General features: G+C 41.4%; 1 protein-coding gene across 2 annotated transcripts; it reads left to right on the top strand.

Moving 5' to 3' along the window:
* The first annotated feature begins 3,329 nt into the window (after positions 1 to 3,329).
* Positions 3,330 to 18,479, top strand: eva1ba (eva-1 homolog Ba (C. elegans)). Of its 2 annotated transcripts, XR_013935620.1 has the most exons (5): positions 3,365 to 3,714; positions 14,103 to 14,262; positions 16,323 to 16,412; positions 16,498 to 17,142; positions 17,496 to 17,541. XR_013935620.1 is itself a non-coding variant. In XM_080471531.1 (4 exons), the coding sequence occupies exons 3-4, from the start codon at positions 16,346 to 16,348 to the stop codon at positions 16,920 to 16,922; spliced, it is 492 nt and encodes a 163-aa protein (XP_080327657.1). In that variant the 5' UTR covers positions 3,330 to 3,714; positions 14,103 to 14,262; positions 16,323 to 16,345; the 3' UTR covers positions 16,923 to 18,479. The 2 variants fall into 2 exon arrangements, 1 of the variants encoding a protein (XP_080327657.1); XM_080471531.1 differs by having other exon boundaries at positions 3,330 to 3,714; positions 16,498 to 18,479.
* The last annotated feature ends 67 nt before the right edge of the window (positions 18,480 to 18,546 follow it).

Below are 18,546 nucleotides of genomic sequence, written 5' to 3'. Positions count from 1 at the left end.
TGCTACACCTCCGCTACATTGTTGAGGCTGAACAGGGTGGGATATTGGAGAAATGCCTGATTTTGGTTGATTTTCTTCCAAGAGTTTGTTTTATAAGATGACCGGGAAAAGCAGTTATCTTGAGTAAGTGCAAAGATGTTGGATCGGGAGTGATGATTCTGAAACGCTAATGTGTTCAATATGCAGTGCAACATCAATTCAAAAGCCATTGGCTTCAAAATACAGTGGAAACCAACAAATAGGTTAACAACACAATGCAACTTCAATTTAAAAGAAAAACTCCAGTAGGTCCAACATGTAGTTTAACTTCAACAAAAAATTTAATGGCGGCTCGATCCAAAAAGAAGTTTTGCTTTAATCAAAAGCTCTTTGGTTGTTATTGGGTTTTTTCCCCAAGCAACTTCAACTGACATACCGATGGGTGCCATATGCAATGAAGCCTCTGTAAACCAGTTGCCGCACGACGCAATACATTTACATGAGAAGCCAATTGATGCCTGCCGCTTCGGCTGAAGTGCAGGCCTCCATTGGCATCCATCAAAAGTATGGGCAACGCTAATGGAAGCTGTCACTATGTCCTTGTGAGCGTATGGCTTTAATAAAATCTGGTCAAGACAGAGCTTGGTGGCCGGGAAGATTTCCAACTGAGCCCAGTGGGATGGATTGTACAGCTGAGGGATGTGTAGGGAGTGAAACCATTTGAAAAACCGACGAGCACAAATTCACAGTGTGGCATGAACTTAAGCATATGTGGGATGTAGGATTCAAGCCAGTGTCCCTTAGCTGTGTAATCAGGTGTTGATACAGTCCGCTGTGAGGATAGATACATCGTTTTTTTTTGTTCACTTAGCTCACAGCTGTGAGCAATTAGTATGTCAACTCCTTCAGTGTAGGAACTGACATATTATTGTGATTACATGTTACTATGTTTTGTGTGTGGCTCTGTTTTCACCATAAACTATACAGTCTTCTCATTAAAGCAACATATTGTCATGCTGGGTTGGAAAATCACTGTAATAAAATGCAAATGTGTTTAATTTGAAACTGAAATATAGACCAACATAAAAAGTAGGCAATGCTCCACTTTAGTCTCAAACATAACAGCATGACAACAATGACCTTTCTGACTATAAATCATATTACTTAAGTTCTGCACTTCAGACTCCACATAGAATCTGAAGTGTTCATTACTATGGGGGAAGATGATTGTCTGTTTCAAGGATACAATTTTAGATATGAAATTTCAAGGAGGATTTTGAGACATACAATTATTTGCTTCCTGAGCTCTTTTTTTTTTTTAAGGATTGCCAACTATAATTAAACAGGGGCATTCATTGTGCTACAATTGAACTAAACATAAAGACACCTCACTGGGAGAATTGATAAATGGGGGCTTTTTCTGAAATCACAGCTTCTCAATTCAATTTCCAATCCAATTCAATTTTGGTTTTTCTAGAACCAATAACAACACAGTCTCTCCTGGAAGCCTTACAACTACTTGTATACAAGCATATGGTGGAAAGGAAAAAGTTATTTTTTACGAGCAAGAAATCTCTGCAGAACCAGGCTTAGAGGTGGAGGCTTTCCGCTGTTCTGGTTGGGGGTACAAAAGGAGAAAAGGATAGAACAGAGACAGAGAACAATAAGTAAATAAACAAACTGACATCAGACGACAGAGAAATTCACCCGCTGCAGACTTGATGGGGGCAGGAGGTTCAGATCATGAACTCCCGGGAGTCCTGCAGGAAGATAGACAGAGAGAAAGAGAGAGTAGTGAGAGAAGAGGGAGCACAGACTTCATAAGGGAGACAAAATGTTAGTGGAATGTTATAGAAATATATGGATCTATGTAGAGTGACAAATGAAAGATGAGAAGTTCAATGCAGTAAAGGTCTCCCACCAAACCTATTGCAGCTTAACTTGAAAATGGTCCTGTATGGCGGGAACCAGCCCTAACTGTAAGCTTTATTGAATAAAACTATTTTAAGCCTGATCTCGAAAGTAGAGACAGTGTTTGCCTCCTTACCTGAAACTAGAAACTGGCTCTACTTGAGAGGATCCTGCGAACAGAAACAGCTCTTCGAAATATTGTTGTTAAGAAATCTATCAATTAAAAAAAATACTGAAAACCAGTGAAGCAAAGCCAATTAAACCAGTGAAAACGATGTGATGTCTCCTGCCAGGAGTTATGAGTACTCAACTAGAGACTTTTGAAGAGTTATTTCGACCGCCTAATAACAGGGAATTACAATGGTCCATATAGATGTAAGAAACAAATGGATTCATTTCCCAGCATCACTTATTTTAGTGATATTATTCTTGTGCAAAAGAATCAAATAAAGCAATCCTGCAGACTTGTTTAATGTGGAAGTGAAATGATAAGTCCTGGTTCGAAATAACTTCTAAACATTGTTACGGTTACTTTGACCAGTAACACCACTGTGAGAGAGATACCATACAGAGACTCTGCACTTAGATAATTTGTTTCTACGGTGTTTGGGGCCAAACATAATAACTTGGGTCTGAGTCCATGAACTTAAAATCAGAAATCATCCAGACTTGTTTGTCTTTCAGAGAAGCTTCTAATTTGACAAATTGAATGGTACAGTCTGGATTCATAGATAGATTTGTGCATCATCTACATAACAATGGAATGTGTTTGTGAATATTTCCTAATAATAATAATCTGAAAAGTATGGGTCCTAACACAGAACCCTGTGGATCCCCATGGTTGACTTTAGTCTGATCTGAAGAATTATTAACGGTATTAATAGAAAATCAGTTCAGTTACTGGCGTATTTCTGTCAGAGTGGTAGCATTACATTGATATAATTCTTTATCACACATTATTCCTGACTCTGAATCCCACAGTTTTATATGTTGAAACTTTGATAAGTGTTACTCAAACAAGACATTATAAGCTTTAGAGATCTTTCTAGAGCTCATTCTCTTGCACAAAAATGCATTGAGGGAGCAAATAAAGTTGCAAAGTCAGACGTCAGTTCTGCATATACACAACGAATAGTGACATCTTTGTTCTTGTTTTTTTCCCATGTCACACTGGATTGTGCCGAGGAAAACAGCCTCACTAATTTGCTTGGAGTTGCTATTTTGCATTTTCCTCAACAAGGGAGGGAAAGCCCCCCCCCCACACCACAACACACACACACACACACACACACACACACACACACACACACACACACACACACACACACGCTCCACAGTTTTCCTCCCTCCCCTCTTCCTCGTGCTTGCCCTTTTTAGGCTGTTCCTTTTTTTTTTCCATCTGAAAGGGGGATAGTATGACAGCTTTTCCTGCTTCTCGTGTATTGGACCAGGGAGAGAGAAAACTCTGTTACTCACTCCGTCTCCAACTTTGAGAGGAAGTTACCACCTCTTCCCCAGACTCTGTACAGACACACACACACACACACACACACACACACACACACACACACACACACACACACACACACACACACACACACACACACACACACACACACACACACACACAAACACGCTCGGGCAGACACACACGCTCTTGAGGACTTGACCACAGCTGCAACAGTGAGACAGTCAGTGCTGCTTGTAATACTATGTTTGTTTTTAAAAATTTGGAGGGAAAGAAAAAGAAGATTTGCAGTTTGCCTGAAGCTTTCTGAGTGGACTGAGCGACCTCATAAGGACATTTTCTCTCATCAGTGACCGGTGAGTTTGACAGTTTGTTTAAGCTTGTGTGCAGTTCCATAGAAACCCCTGTGAACCACGGCCACTGTGCTGGTACAATGGGTGAACTTTGTTAGAGTCTGTGGCAGACTCGCAGCCTCAAATACTTTGCTAATCTAAAAGCTGTTCAGAGATGAATTTGTTTTGGACAGTTTCCATTCGCTATAAAATTCAATGTCTGGTTTTCATTACTGCAGGTCTCCAATGTTTTTAATTTACTTGAATTATGAGCTAAGTGGGTGTTCATTTTCTGTTTTAGCAAAACAGAGTTTGACAGAAAACTTCTTAAACAACTAAGTACTGACCCTGAACTGAGCTCTACATCCACATTGATCCGGTGTCAATGCCTGGGACTGTAGTCATCCTAACTATGTGTGTTCGGTTTGAATAATAGATGAACTGGCTTTCCTATGCAGCTGCACATTATTTTCTTACCTTGTGGTGTGTTGATGCTCTTCTTTACTCAAAGCAAACATCCTGTCACTTTTTGTGTTATTTGAGGCCAGAAAGACCGGGTATCAGATAACCACAGTGGTGGGAGACGTCACCGGATTTTAAAAGGATCAACTAAAGATGCACACGTGCTGCTATGACTCTGTTTTCCCTTTTTTTTTTTTTTTTTTTTAAACAAGCTTATAGAAACTTACAGGCTCAACAGCAGCTGACCATATGCTTCAGCTCTGTTCGGTCGCTCTCCTTCTCTCCCCTCTTGGCTGGACATTTGCGGTTAGCACCTCTTATCAGAAAGAAAGTGAGGTTGGGAGGTGAAGGGAGGTGATGGGTGGAGGCTGGACAGGGCTGGGTTTGGTCTCCAGAGTCTCCTTTAATTTATACTATCGGAGCGGGCAGGCAGCACTTGAGCTGTGCCTCCTCCAGTCAATCAGATAATCCTCCAAAGGATGAGTGTGAAGGGTAGTTAAATAACCCCTTCAAGGCTGACTGGGAAGAGTTGACTTCTGTTTGACCTCTCCTGGCAGACTTTCCTTTTTTCAAAACCCCATTGACTCACTTATCAGCCACCCTGTCTTATCTGTCTTAAGGATGGTCTGTTAACGTACTTTATTTACCTGGAGGTGAAAGGTCAGGCTCTGATTTGAATTGCTTGTCTCCATTACTGTGGTGCCAATCTTTGTTTGCAAGGTGATACAGAAAGTGTCAATCTGCATGCAGCTGGGATAACAGTAAAGAGTCCAATGCACACATTGCTACACATTGAGAAGAAATAAACACAAATCCTTGCAAAAAAAATAGGTGTAATGTGTCTTTCAACTGTTTTCCATGGTTTGAAACATTGCAAAATGCTGCTATTTTGGGCTTCTAAATGAGCTTTTTGTGCAAACTGACTTAAACGTCCCTAAATTATGTTGATATACTGTATATAGTGCATGTCATAGGAAATTCCATAATAGATTAGAAGATACATCTTGTTTTTCTGCAGTTTCCTCTAGAAATAATGTTCCAGTAAAGTTCCAGTTCAGTAGCTTAGATTTAATGCAGATGCACAAACCTTGTCACCTCTGTCCTAGCATTGCTGGAATATGCAGATCACATTAGGAGTGGGCTTGCCAGGTTATCTTTACTGAAACAAAGTTATGGAGAATATCCTGCATTCGGTCAGCCCTCAACAAGAACTTTACCCTTATTTTGGTTTTCCTGATACTTTATTAAGTCTTATTTTTGTCAATACAATGGCAACACTTTAAATAGAATACAACATGCCCTACTGTGCTTTTGAGAATATGTTGTTTGCATTATTGCATGTGTATTCCATTATATTCCTAAAAGTCTGACATTTTATAGCATTTGTGATCTGCACTAAATTCAAAACTCTGTTGCAATGAGTACGTATCCAACAGGATACACAGTGAAGGGATGATTTCTGCTGCGATGCCATGGTTATGGTTTCATGGACTGGTGTAGGAAATGAAGTCATATCACATCAGATGATCATCAGCAGATTTCTTTGAACACCAGACATGGAACTAGTTTGGGAACAGAGTGCTCCTTTCAAACCCCATCTAATCTGTGTCAAATTGTAACTGCAAGCCAATGCTAATGGCAAAGACCTTGTTTTGCCAATTGCAACATTTCCCCATCATAGAGCAGCCAGATCTTTGGTATTAGGTTTTTGTTACACTTGTTAGTCTATTACGTTTATGATGATTGCATTAGACATTGTTTGGGGCGAGAAAAGTCCACCTATATCACGCATAGCATCGATTCCCTTTAACATTATCATGCTCCTATTTCAAAACTGTCATCAAGCCCTTGTAAATGAGAAATGACAGCAGGAGATTTGTCCTCATTGTCACCAAGCTAAAGGATATATAGAGAAACATAGTTTTGAGCGATGAGGCGACTCACAATCTGGGTTTAACCACTGATGACTTACAGGAATCAGGGCTTATAGTAGCTTCACTGATACAGACACTCCCCTGTTTTAGATTCGATGGTTGTTTGACGTGTTAAGTTCAGTGGGTTTATGGAGCTTATACTCTTAAGTCAGATTTACACATTGAGAAACACACGCACGTGTATGAAACATCAAAATGCATGTAAATACATGCCGATGGATCGTTTTGTTTTGTTTTGTTTGAATGGCACAAAGTTTCCCCATATGTATTTCATCCATGTGATGTTTAAAACGATATTAGACAAACAGAGTTGATCCAACTGTTCTAGACATTGTCTGGAGGTAATACTCAACAGATGTAAACGAGCTGTATTGTTTGGTACGAAGACACCTGTGATATTTAAAAAAAACAAAACAAATACAACTAACAGCAGGACAAATACGTTTCTTTCTTTTCAATGGTACTTTTCTTTCTATTCTGTGTTACCCTCAGACAAGCTAAGAGCCACCAACACACATTTTATTCCTAAAATCTTCAAACCATATTTGCAACAATATCTTCCTTGAGAGGCGGCTGAGACAGTGCTTAGCTTTTTCAACCTGTATTTCTGATTCACAGTGTATCACGTCATTCAGAACAATGAACAGTCTCACATTGCATTAAGATCTGGAGAAAGTGTCACTCTACACCTCGATAGGATCCTCAGTAAAAGCGTGGGCTCTACAAGCCTTTTGTTGTGTTAAATGACTATGTTTGAAATCTTTTCATACAGTCTGAGCTCTGCTCATCCCTGCTGAAAATATAGGACGCCACAATGAGTCAAGCCCTATTATGACGGATGCTTATGTTATCCTAATTGCTACTGGTTGCCCATGGAGATCCATCCCAACCACTGACCGTACAACACTTAAATAGTCCAAACCATGCAATCAGCCCTCACTTTCACCACTCAAGTCCTCAGACACTCAGTCCTGTCCCAACACTTCTGGACTTCCTAAATCTAAAGGAACTGCACTGAGTTCATGGGTAGAATATGGAACAAATTCTAGGGATGCAATCATGGCGATGGCCAGCACGTGTTTTGCGTCATACAGTGATCTGGAGGGTCCATGTAATTGAGACAGTATGTGGTGTTGGCGTGCAGCTGGATGGTGGCCCATATCGATGAAAAGAGTGAGATCATGGGTCTATTTTTGGAGCTTTAGATTAAGGAAGCTGCAAGGCTGCCTATGCTTTAAAGAATCACTGAGGACAGATTGTATGAATGACTTTTATATTATGAGATGAGACAGAAAATTCCCAGTGGCCACCATTCAGCATTATAGTATACACACCACATGAATGCACAAATTTATCTTCATCAATGCACATGCTCTAGCTCTATCTTCTTTGAGCTTGATTTTCTCCAAAGATACCTCGATAACATCAGTATGAAGATGGGACACAGGATATCTCGTCTTGATTTACATAGTAAAGTATTCTGCCTCTGCTTCACATCAGGAGCCCATCTGGGTGCTATTAACCACTTGCCCTAACCCCGAGCTCTGTCCCACATCTCTATTACCCTCCTATTACCTGCCATAGCTCACACATCTTGCTCTTCACAGAGCAGCCAGTGAGCCACTGTGGTTCACATTTTATGATGTGAGGATACAAAGGGCTTCATTGGTGTAAGAGATGGTTAACTCTGAGCCAAGCTGGCGTCACATTGGCACAGTGACTGTGTTAAATCCATAACCCAAACCATTGCTTGAAGCGTCTATGTCTATACTGAAAGACTGCCAAGCCAGCGATGCCTGGCTGGACTGATTCTGTATTTACTCTTGGAAAAGTTTATGTCCTTGAAAGAAAAGCTGTTGTTCATTGAGTCTAAGTCAAATAAAGTGCATGCCCAAATCCAAACACATCAACACATGAATAAAACAAAGCACTCTTTCAGCCTCATATCAAATACAAAGACGTATTGAAGACGTTGGAATCGATTACATGGAAAACAAAATGCTGAGCGTTCAGTGACGCACGGCCAGGGGAAGTTTAGATCTGAATTAATTCAGTTCAAATCGCTCAGAAGGAAACTTAATAAAAGTTGTGTAAGTCACAACGACATTAACTGATACTGTTTGTCTTTGAAGCCGGCAGCAGACTGCAGTTCAGACAAGGCCAACTGTGGTTCAAATTTTTCATTTTCACCTGCAGAGAGTGTTAGAAGGATCCCAGAAAACATCAATAAGCAGAACAGATTTTTATTTGCTTCTATTTCCAAGGTCAGGATGGGAAGTGCCTCACCCCCACCCCACTTCTCCTCAACTATTTAAACAGACAGGATTTGCAACTCCATATGTTTTAATGTTTAGTTAAAGAGTGGAGGATTGCTACTGTGTTTTGGATCTCGATAGGGAACAACGTCAGATCAGAGATTTGAAGCATAATCATCATTTCCCTGATAAGTGTGCAAAATTCAACAAAAGCCAAACTCAAACTGGAAGTTGTTTTTCCACTCTTTTCTGACTTGTTTATAGCTCTTGCTTTGGATTTTACTCTCCCCTTCTTGTTAAAATGTTTTATTTTAACCACAGTGGACCAAACTGATCTAAGACAAAAAAAAACGTAACAACTAAATGGTCTACATGTTCTGAGAAAGCTGTGTTCGAACGGTAAATCCATGCAAGCATTTATTCACTCTTGATGATGACACGCAATGTATTCACTCATCATTGGGAGCAACTTTGTTTTGCGCAAGAACATTGAAAGACAAATCCACTCCTATCAACTGAACAGCAGCCGCCCCCAGTTGAGGAACAACGCTGCCCGGTGTCCGTCCTGACAGCAATCAGCTGCATGATCTGTTTTCCAGCGTCCTCATGCTGAAACAATAGGACGGGATGGCCTGATGTTTCCCAATGCAGTAACCCTCGTCGTATAAACACAGTTGGCAGGCAATGCTAAGCAGGATGCAGAAATAACAGCAGCTTGAAATCTAAGCTCTTGATGTAAAGACAACTACTTTCTAGAGAAATCCACTCATTTACAATCTTCCTGGAGCTGAAAACTGACTATCCTATCCTTAAAAACGATTCCCTTCCACCTGTGGACATTCGCGAATGCTTTCACAGATGTTGTACTCAGAGATCTCCGTGTGGAAAGTGTTCATCAGATGGAAAGTGATCGCCTTCACCTCTGCTGTTTGGGGGAGAACGTGGACTGCCATCATGTTTTAGTACTTAGAGATATTCTCTGGCTTGATTGCCAGCGTGTGATAAACGACTAGTAAGGACATCCAGGAGATATTTCTGTGATCAAGTTTCCGATTCTTTACCATTACGTTAGTCCCTGAAGTCTCTCATGAGTCGGAGAATGGCAAAGCGAGGACTGAGCTATGCTGGAGTATATTTATTGGAGTGAAACTTGCAGAGTTTTTGAATCTGCTCTGCAAGCTGAAAATAGAGGTAAAATTACCCAGTGTGCGGCGTTTGATCCTCTGCATCATTAACTACAGACTGATTCTTTATCAGCGGCAACCACAGAGTCAAAGCAACCAGCTTTTAATGAACATAATCAACAGCAACGACTTGTAAGATAGCCATAAGTCCTATTGGGATAAAGAGTGTGTGAACTTGTATGGCATGCCATTAAATCTAAAACTGTCTGTTTTCATTCTGCAAAGCTTTGTCCCAGGCAAACCACAGAAAACACAGTCCGTTGCGCAAGGAATTGGTGCCACGCAGAAATTTGAGGTTCTAAAAATATTTCTCTCACTCTGTGGTTTAACGTGTGTGATAACAACGGGGAAATAAAACAGGCAGGCTCCCTTCTGTAATATGATCTTTTCGTGTTGCACGTATAAATCAAATGTGGCTTGACTCCCTGGGTAAATTCCAGCGAAGGGTTATGACTTCGACTTCTTCATCGTGGAAAAGCGAGTATTGTGGTCGGGATGGTTTATGAAGCAAGCAATGCTGGTGAAGTATCTGGGGAAGAGTTTTTCTACTATGTGACAAACTTTAGCTCTGGAGGTCTGCTCCTGTGAGACGGCTGCCGATAAATCACCCGGCTGACGTCCATGTACAGTCCACCGCTCAGTCATTTCACTCTGTCTTAACACACTTACCTTAGACAATGGCAGTGATGCTGCAGGAAGGATTTGACCTGGATGTTGATCACGAGGGAAGGGACCGCCTTTGTGGGAAGGAAGAGCATTTGTGGTTGTCTCCAAACAACAAAACTATCACACAAGATGATAGCTTTGGATAGTTTCTTGGAATGGGCCCATCCATCCAAACAGGAAACAATGCAAGACCAAAAATAGCGCTTATCCTCTTCTGAAACCATAGAACCACGGCAGACTGTGTTTATGTGACCGTTTGCTCAAACTCATTAAAAATAGATCGAAAGTGAGAACTTGTTTCATCCAGTAGACTCGGTTGGTTCTTTTAGCCCTTTAACTGGCAAGTGACCATAATTTGTAGCTTCTTTATTTTTGCATGTATCTGTGTGCCTGGTCGACCAAGACCCTGCAAGCATGCTAAATTGCAATACTAACGCATGGTTTCCATGTGTTTTTCAGATGATCAACTAAGAATAACACAATAAGCGACATTATGCAAGCAGGAACATACATACAAATGATGGTGTCGTGTGCATTAGGCTCCATTGAGATGATAATGGTGAGCGTTTTGTTTGGCTTTCAGTTTGACATATTTCAGAGTTTTACAGCAAATATGGCAAAAATCTGTGGGGAAAAACAAGAGCAACCGTACATAACAAAAAAAACAAACAAACAGAACAATAAAGAGGGAGTGCAATGCCGAAAATATCATACAGCAAAGTTTGCCAAAAAAGGTCATGGGGAGTCAGCTGAGTTGACGCCTTCCATCAAAATAACAGCAGCATCTCTGCTAAATGCTGAACCGGTTTCCACATATATTGTTTAAAAACATTGAATACATTTTTTGATGATATAATCAAATTGTGTTTTCTTTTTCTTTTCATTTTTGACCATAAAACCTCTCCCACTAGTATCACACAAGATCAGGTCTAAATAGTGATTTTTGCCCAAATGTAATGTGTAATTCTGGTCAGTTTAACACTAAATAGCCATTTTTCAAACTTGTTTGAGTTACAAAAGTGAAAACAAATGTTCGAGATTTGAAATTTTAATTCTGAGAGTATTTCCTCAGCATCCCATACAGGTTTAATTCCAGGTGACTGTTTTCCAACAGCTTGCAAAGCACTCAGGAAGGGAAGGCCTGAAGGTTTGACGTGAGGATATGAAACCAGGAAAAAGCAAATGATAAGCTAGTCAAAAAATAGGACCAAACAGGAGCTTGGGTGTGGCACAAAGGCTCAGGCTGCAGCACGTTCAGACTAAATCTTCTCACTTCATGCTTTTCTGTCAAGATACACGATCGGTTGCTGTGAATGATGTGTTGCTGTTGTTTTATGAAAAGAACAGAGACAATAATGACCTCAATGAGTCATTTTGTTTCTGCAATTTTTCTGAAAATATAGTTTGCTACAGAAAAACAATCTTTTTTTTTTTTTCCACAGCTTTCCTACAGACATGATTACTCCCACAGGTGGAGTGTGATCAAGACGATGGTTTTGTTCGTCACATGTACAGCGACGTGACTTTGATGTGTTGCTGCTTTCTTTAATAACTGTGGGGTAATATGTGGTTGTGTCAGGAGCCATAATCTCGGGATTATTGTTTTCATTTAGAATTTTACCACACAGGTACTAAAGCACTTCTTTGTTTGGGTAAAGCATGACACAACAAACTGCTCCTACCGCACCTCCACGAATGCATCGCTATTTGTTATAATGAAAACCTCACTTCCAATGCTCCAGGGTGGCGTCAAGCATCAAGAAAAATTTGGCCACTTGGAGAAAATGGCTGAGGGATAAGTCGTGGGATAGTAGCCAGGGAAGTGAGGGTCTGCTAATAATTTCCTCCTTTGGGTAAAACAAAAACACAAGAAAACAACAGGGCAGGATAATTAGTGTTTAGGTAGACTTTAAACAGGCCTCCAGTTGTCATTAACAGACGCCCAGGTCCTGAAGCTCAGGTTCACTGCATTCCAGTGTGAGCAGATCCTGGTTACTATAGCGTAGGTGTCCGGTCATTAGCTTTGACCTTGGCTTGAGGAGTGACTGAAGTCATTCGAGCCGCTCGCTTTATTACCCCCGAGACAAAAGCAAAATATGTCAATGTTCTTCAGCTCAGCTTAGATAATGACAAACAGACGCCATCCGTGGAAAAAGATTACACTCTGCAGGAGACAGGAGATGAGCTCGTTCATTATTTTACTTCTTCCCAAAGAAATGTGTCGAAGCACATAAGTTCATCCCCGCTGAGTTGGGCAGAAACAAAAGGTTCATCGTCCCCCCCCCCCCCCCCCCCCCCATGGGGACCTGCAGGGGTGGCCTTGGAAAGCATGTGACCACTCTGTCAACTTAGTCCTCCGAGTGCCGTCTCATTCGGGCCCTCTATGGATACATGGGATCTGCCAAGAGTCAGCAAGATCAAAATCTGCCCTGGAAAGCATGGGAGCTCAGCTAAACCAACTGCAGCTGGCAGAGGAGCTTTTCCTAAACAGGGCAACAAGTTGGGAAACTTCACAGCTCAGCATATTTCACAGCGCTCCACCTGGCATGTAAAGCAATCACTCCCCCCAGCAAGCTTTCCAGGGGCTTTTCTGAAGCTTTGGTGGCAGTTTAGAGAGATTTTTGTGGTTTGAGCTGTTCATCATTTTCACATTGTGGAGCATCGAAGTGATGCTGATGTGTTATGAGTCGTTGAAAGTAAAGGGCCCAAACACTGACAGAAACTTTACTGTTCATGTCGCCTGTACCGTGGACAACAACAACAACAACAAAAGAATCTAAATGATGAATTATGGTGAACAACCATATGTGTAACAGGTTGCAGGCGACCTGAATTTCACTTTCAAATAAAAGCTTCAAGCTACTCCTCCATTAAGTGTATTAGATTTTCATATGGATCCCAACAGCTGTTACCAACAATCTCTTTCAATATGAAACTCCTTAGAAAGTCTGACATACACCACAATTTGCAACTTCAAATTAAATGATATGATCTTGGGTTGAATCGCATTACTATCACCCGATGTGCGAGAGTTGGCAGATCTGTAGTACTTATATTTTATAATACCATTGTCCTCATTTCACTCTGCTGGTGAAGTACCTTCAATAACTGTGTGAGGCGGATAGACTTCATCCTCTGTGATAAAAGTAATAAAGCAGAAAAGGGAATATCTTCAGAGGGGGAGCAGATCCCTCCTTCTCATCCTGCAATTTGCACCCTGTTTATATGCTGTGAATGTTCTTCCCCCTTTCTCAAAGGATCCGCAGAGGTTTGGCTATTTACTGTCAGTAGTTTATCTGTCGGGTCCAGTGTGTTTTGAAGATGAAATTTCTTCCCCTTCCAAAAAAAACCTGATCCCATGTGTATTTGCATATTGGGTTGAGCTACAATGAAAGCTAAATTGATGACAGAACAAATCTCACTGCTTTGTTGACTGTTTCATGACATGAAGGAAACATTGGAGTCACAATGTAACATCAACAGTCAGCCTGTTTTTGCTGGGATAATCCTCCATCTGGGTTTAAATGTGTAAAATGTTATTTTATTTCTTCAATATTAGTTCCCACATGCACAGATCTCACCAAGTGAATATGAAAGAATCAATATGCGCATTTGCCACTCCTACAAAAGAAGGTTTTCTCTGAAAGAATTGCTTGCATTGCCTCTTTACACTGTGATGCACAGTGTAGGCATTCTTGTGCTTTTGCAAACTCTGTGCATTTTACCCAACGTGGGTACCAGTGAACCGCTAAAAACCGAAAAGCCTGCCTCTAGTCTCCTGCTGAACCGTGTATCCTGCAGTGGGCTTGTCGCTGTTTGCATTGCAGACGCCTCAGTGAGTTTGGCTTTAATGTAGCTTGACGTGTGTGCGTGTGTGCGTGTGTGTGTGTGTGTGTTTGCTCTTGTCTAAGGGTGGCCAAATGAACTGTTAAACTGAGGACCAAAGATCACAGGCCTGGATCCAATTGCAAGAGAGAAACCGAGAGAGAGGAGTTCGAGGATTTTGCATCCGATTATAAAGTTTGTGATATGCGCTGGGACTGAAGATTGGCAGGACAGCTTCATACTGTGGTAAGTTCTGACTGTCTTCTGCTTTCTGTTCACATCTGCTTTTAAAGGGGAATGTTTACTGTGTTTTAAAGTTCACTAGCGGGCTGCATTATGCATATGGCTTACACATGTGTGGTGTTATGCTTGGATTGGACTAAAAGCTGCACCAACAAATAAACTTTTGTGCTTATTTGCTCCATGAATCATTGAAGTATCCACTTCATGATAAACATCAAGCACCGAGTTTATCAGTGAGTGTGATTCAGTGGTGAATGTAAATGCAAACATGTGGTTTGTGCAATTTTAGCACATCTGTATGATCTGTGTGTGGGCACTTTATCATGTGGTTTGATTTAGAGACAAATCCACACAGTGCTCAGAGTGGACCGGCTTCTGAGTTCACTGTCCTATCACAAGGGTCTGCAACTCTTCATCCACATGTTGCTCTTTTGCCCCTCCGTAGTGGCTCCCTGGAGCTTCACCGAACAATACTTACATTAATATCTGTATCTAGTTGACTCGTTGCCCGAGTCAAGGTATCATCGTGACCCGATAAAGGTGTGAAATGTCTTTCAAGACACATGACCAAGTGTGAATGACGTGAGTCACTCGCACGATGCTTTCTGCTTGGACAGATGAGAATATGCCTGGACATACTTCTATTAGATTTCTTTTCTTCCTAATTTAACTTAGCATTTCAGAGGCACTCTCAAACTGATTCTTGGGAAAAATAGCTGAAACAACAACTAAGTGAATGACTGAAACCAGCTTTAAAAAGGTCAAACTGTTAAAATGGTGGTGGGGGTGGGGTAAGAGTGCTTAAATGGCTGAAAATGGCCAAAAAAAAGAAAGAAAAACATTGGAAAATGATTGGATTGGAAACAGCCGTGAAAACAGCAAAAATCTGTAAACACTGCTGAACTACTTGAATGAAACTATTTTGGTTGGTGAAAATTGGCAAAAATGGTTGTTTTGTTCATAAAGACTTCAGACCCGTGTCCTATGACAGGAGCAGAAGGTTTTAGTTCCCAGGCACGATAGTCCTGGAAGCATAAAAAAGCTTTTATTTTGAACGTCCCTGTGTGCATCTGAGCAACACTTATATGTGCTGTATGGTGCTACACCACAGCATCACCATGACAGGAAGGTGGAAATTGTTGACAAAAAAATTCTCAGCAGTGGATAAAAGCCAGACTAAACAGAAAAAGTGTGCAGGGTAAAGGAGAAAAGGAGGGGAAGGTAATAAAAGAATTACAGAAAACCCAGCAGCACAGCATGACCCTTGCATGGCGTTCCATACAGGCAAATCCAATAAACGCTCTCCTTCGGATGAGAAACAGCCTCGTCCTTACCAAAGAAAAAAGCCACAATGAGGAAGTTGTACGAACGTTACATTGGGGACTTGCTCCCAGAAAATATTCCCACAAAAGCCAGAGCAAGGAGAAGGAACATGAAATGTTCCCATGTCTCATCTGGCGCATGGCTTCACTACATTCACTCTAAGAGAGACATCTTTGCCAATATCGTGAGTCATGACTGCACAGAAGAATAGATACAAATACAATAGGATCAGACTGACAGGATGTCAGGGGGGAAGACAGTTTAAATGTCAGGGACACAATCTTCAGATAATACAAATGAGTCAACCGCGCACTCGCCTTTTCTTCTGGGGCTCACATATCAATGCGGGGGTGTGGAAGAAGTCTTTTGTGGCTACTTGTAAAATCGACCCTTGACCTCGTCTACACGGAGCTGTCATGGCCCAGGGAGATCGGCACAGGCAAAGTGCCATGTGCCAAATGCATTATGATGATCCCAGCTGAAGCCAGTGCTTAGGAACGACACAGAGGAGCTATTGTTGGAGTCTCGAAGGCCATATCCCACCCACCCGGAGGCACATGAAGAAGTGCTGTGGTCAGTGGGTCTGACAACAATGGCGTCGTGGAGAAAGTCGCACTGGAACAAAGTTTAGGAAATATCTTGAAGAGTTTCAGCAACTGGAGGAGAATTGATTGCGCGATTGCTTTTATCACATTTCAAGAAACTCCCATTTCATAAAGTCTGATACATGTTTGCCGCAGGTGGGAGAAAAAGTTAAGTCGCCATGGATGTGAAGAAGAAAGAAATGGACCTCCTGAGCAACAGCATAGCAGCATATGCACACATCAAAGGTGAGTCACCCCGCAGCACCAGCACGTTGTGAAACAAGCAAAACTATGTGGCATGTGAATTTATTCCTTCGTGTCGTTTCCCCAGCAAACCCAGAGAGCTTTGGCCTTTACTTTGTGCTGGGAGTGTGTTTTGGACTGGTGCTGACACTCTGCCTCCTGGTCATCCGCATCTCCTGTAAGCCGCGGACCACCATCGCCCCCTCCACGCCTGAGAAAAAGAAGCTAAAGGACATCAGCGAGGAAGATGAGGACAGTGATGACGACGAGGATGAAGAAGTGGAGAACACAGAGGTGCCCGTCCTCCTGCCCAGCACCGAGATCCCGGTCGGTAACCACGTCGGCCAATCGGACGGGACGCTGAGCGTGAACGTGTTCACCTCCGCCGAGGAGCTTGAGCGAGCGCAGCGGCTGGAGGAGAGGGAACGCATCATCCGCGAGATCTGGAGGAACGGCCAGCCCGACATCCTGGGGTCGGGAACGGGGACTATTGGGAGAGTGCACTACTACTAAGACACACGAGGCGGAGAAGGGAAACGTTGTGAAGGAGAACCACAGACCTTCGGGTGGGCCTGGTGAGCCTGTGTTGGATCCAAACTGACATGGTGGAACAGAGAAACGTTGGCGGTGCCACATGTGATGCACTTGGCTCCGACAGAGCTGAACTCTGAGATATTGCACTTCTTTTGTAGCAATGCTATCTTACGACTGAGGGAGAGAAAAGCAAAAAGCGGTATGAATGTTTAAACTATTGGACATGATATAATCGGTCATGGTGCTTAATGATAGGAACAACTAAGTTTGTGTAAAATGAAAGTATTATTCACACTCTTTTAATTGTTTGTTGCAATGAGGATTATTTGTTTGCAATGGGAATAGTTTTCCGGGAGGCTTGTGAGTTTAAGGCAGGAAACTTCAAGCAGTTTCTCATTTGAGAAAATACAATAAGGAAAGGAAATTACATAGTGTAAACAAACACATATCAGTTAATGTGGAGGTTCAGATACACAAGACATTCAGCCGAATGGTAAAATAATCAACTGTCTTTAATTTATGAGAACATTAAATCCATGTCTGTGTTTTCAGGGATGATTCCACCAGAGGAAATGACTGAATTAAAGGATTAAGACTGAAAATTACTGCTGTTTGTCTTTGTAATGTCAGACAAATATACAACAAACCGACTGTTCCTCTGGGCAATGGAGTTATGTGCGAGATGTATTTTTAAAGAATGGTGAAAAAAGGGTAGTTTTGCCAAAGTCTAAAATAAATATTGTTTTATTGAGAATACTTATGTAGTAACTGAAACACAGTTCATGTTTTCACAAGTCGGGATGAGTTAGACATAGCTGAGAGGGAAGGATGTCCTGATAATCAGAAAAACATAATTTGATGGTTGGTTTGTTTTTCTTTTTTCCTATACAAAATATACATAAATAAACAAACTGGAGAAGCACTGAAACAAATATGGTGGTTTTTTTTCCCTCCATACCAAATACGTACATTTCATTCTGTTTTTATTTTGAACATTGTCAAAGATTCCAGGAATAAACTAAAAACTGCTTACTTTCTGTTTAGTTCAAGAGAAATCATCATATTAAAATGGTGCTTTTGAACCATGACATGCTAAAGGTTGTGTTTCACTAATAGATGGCGAATGAAAACTGTTCACAAGAACATAAATTAAAAAAAGAAAGAAAAATAGACCACATCAGAGTTTTGAACACAGTTGAGTCATTTCATAAACCTGTAATAACGAGGAACGTGGACAGAATACACCCCAACTTGTGCTGATTGTGCGGAATTTTGCAACCATGGAAGAACATGCAAGCTTCACACAGAAAGATCCCTGAGCCAGACCTGCGAGGATCCCCTTGTCAGGTCCACGGATCCTAAATGAGAGGAAGACGGTGCAAATCACCACACCATGTTTCAGTCCGCTAAAGAAAATGTTGATTGAAAAGGAGAATCAAATGAAATGTCAAACCTAAATAAACTGAATAAGCCATTCATGACAGGCTTTTTGTTGCGATTGTTTACATTTCAAATAAACAAGTCGATTGTTTCCATATTAAACAAGTACTTCCTGTCTCACAGCATTACATATGTTTAACAACTAGCAGAAAAAGAAGAAAAG

This window comes from Lipophrys pholis (assembly GCF_963383615.2).
Source record: "Lipophrys pholis genome assembly, chromosome: 9".
In the NCBI taxonomy this organism is placed as follows: domain Eukaryota; kingdom Metazoa; phylum Chordata; class Actinopteri; order Blenniiformes; family Blenniidae; genus Lipophrys; species Lipophrys pholis.
The sequence above is the reverse complement of the archived record's forward strand: the minus strand, read 5'-3'. Positions and strand labels throughout refer to the sequence as shown.

Excerpts from the sequence above, each read along its gene's own strand:
- eva1ba (XM_080471531.1), top strand. The coding sequence starts at position 16,346 with ATGGATGTGAAGAAGAAAGAAATGGACCTCCTGAGCAACAGCATAGCA. Across the intron at positions 16,413-16,497 it reads AGCATATGCACACATCAAAG|CAAACCCAGAGAGCTTTGGC; the intron begins GTGAGTCACCCC and ends TCGTTTCCCCAG.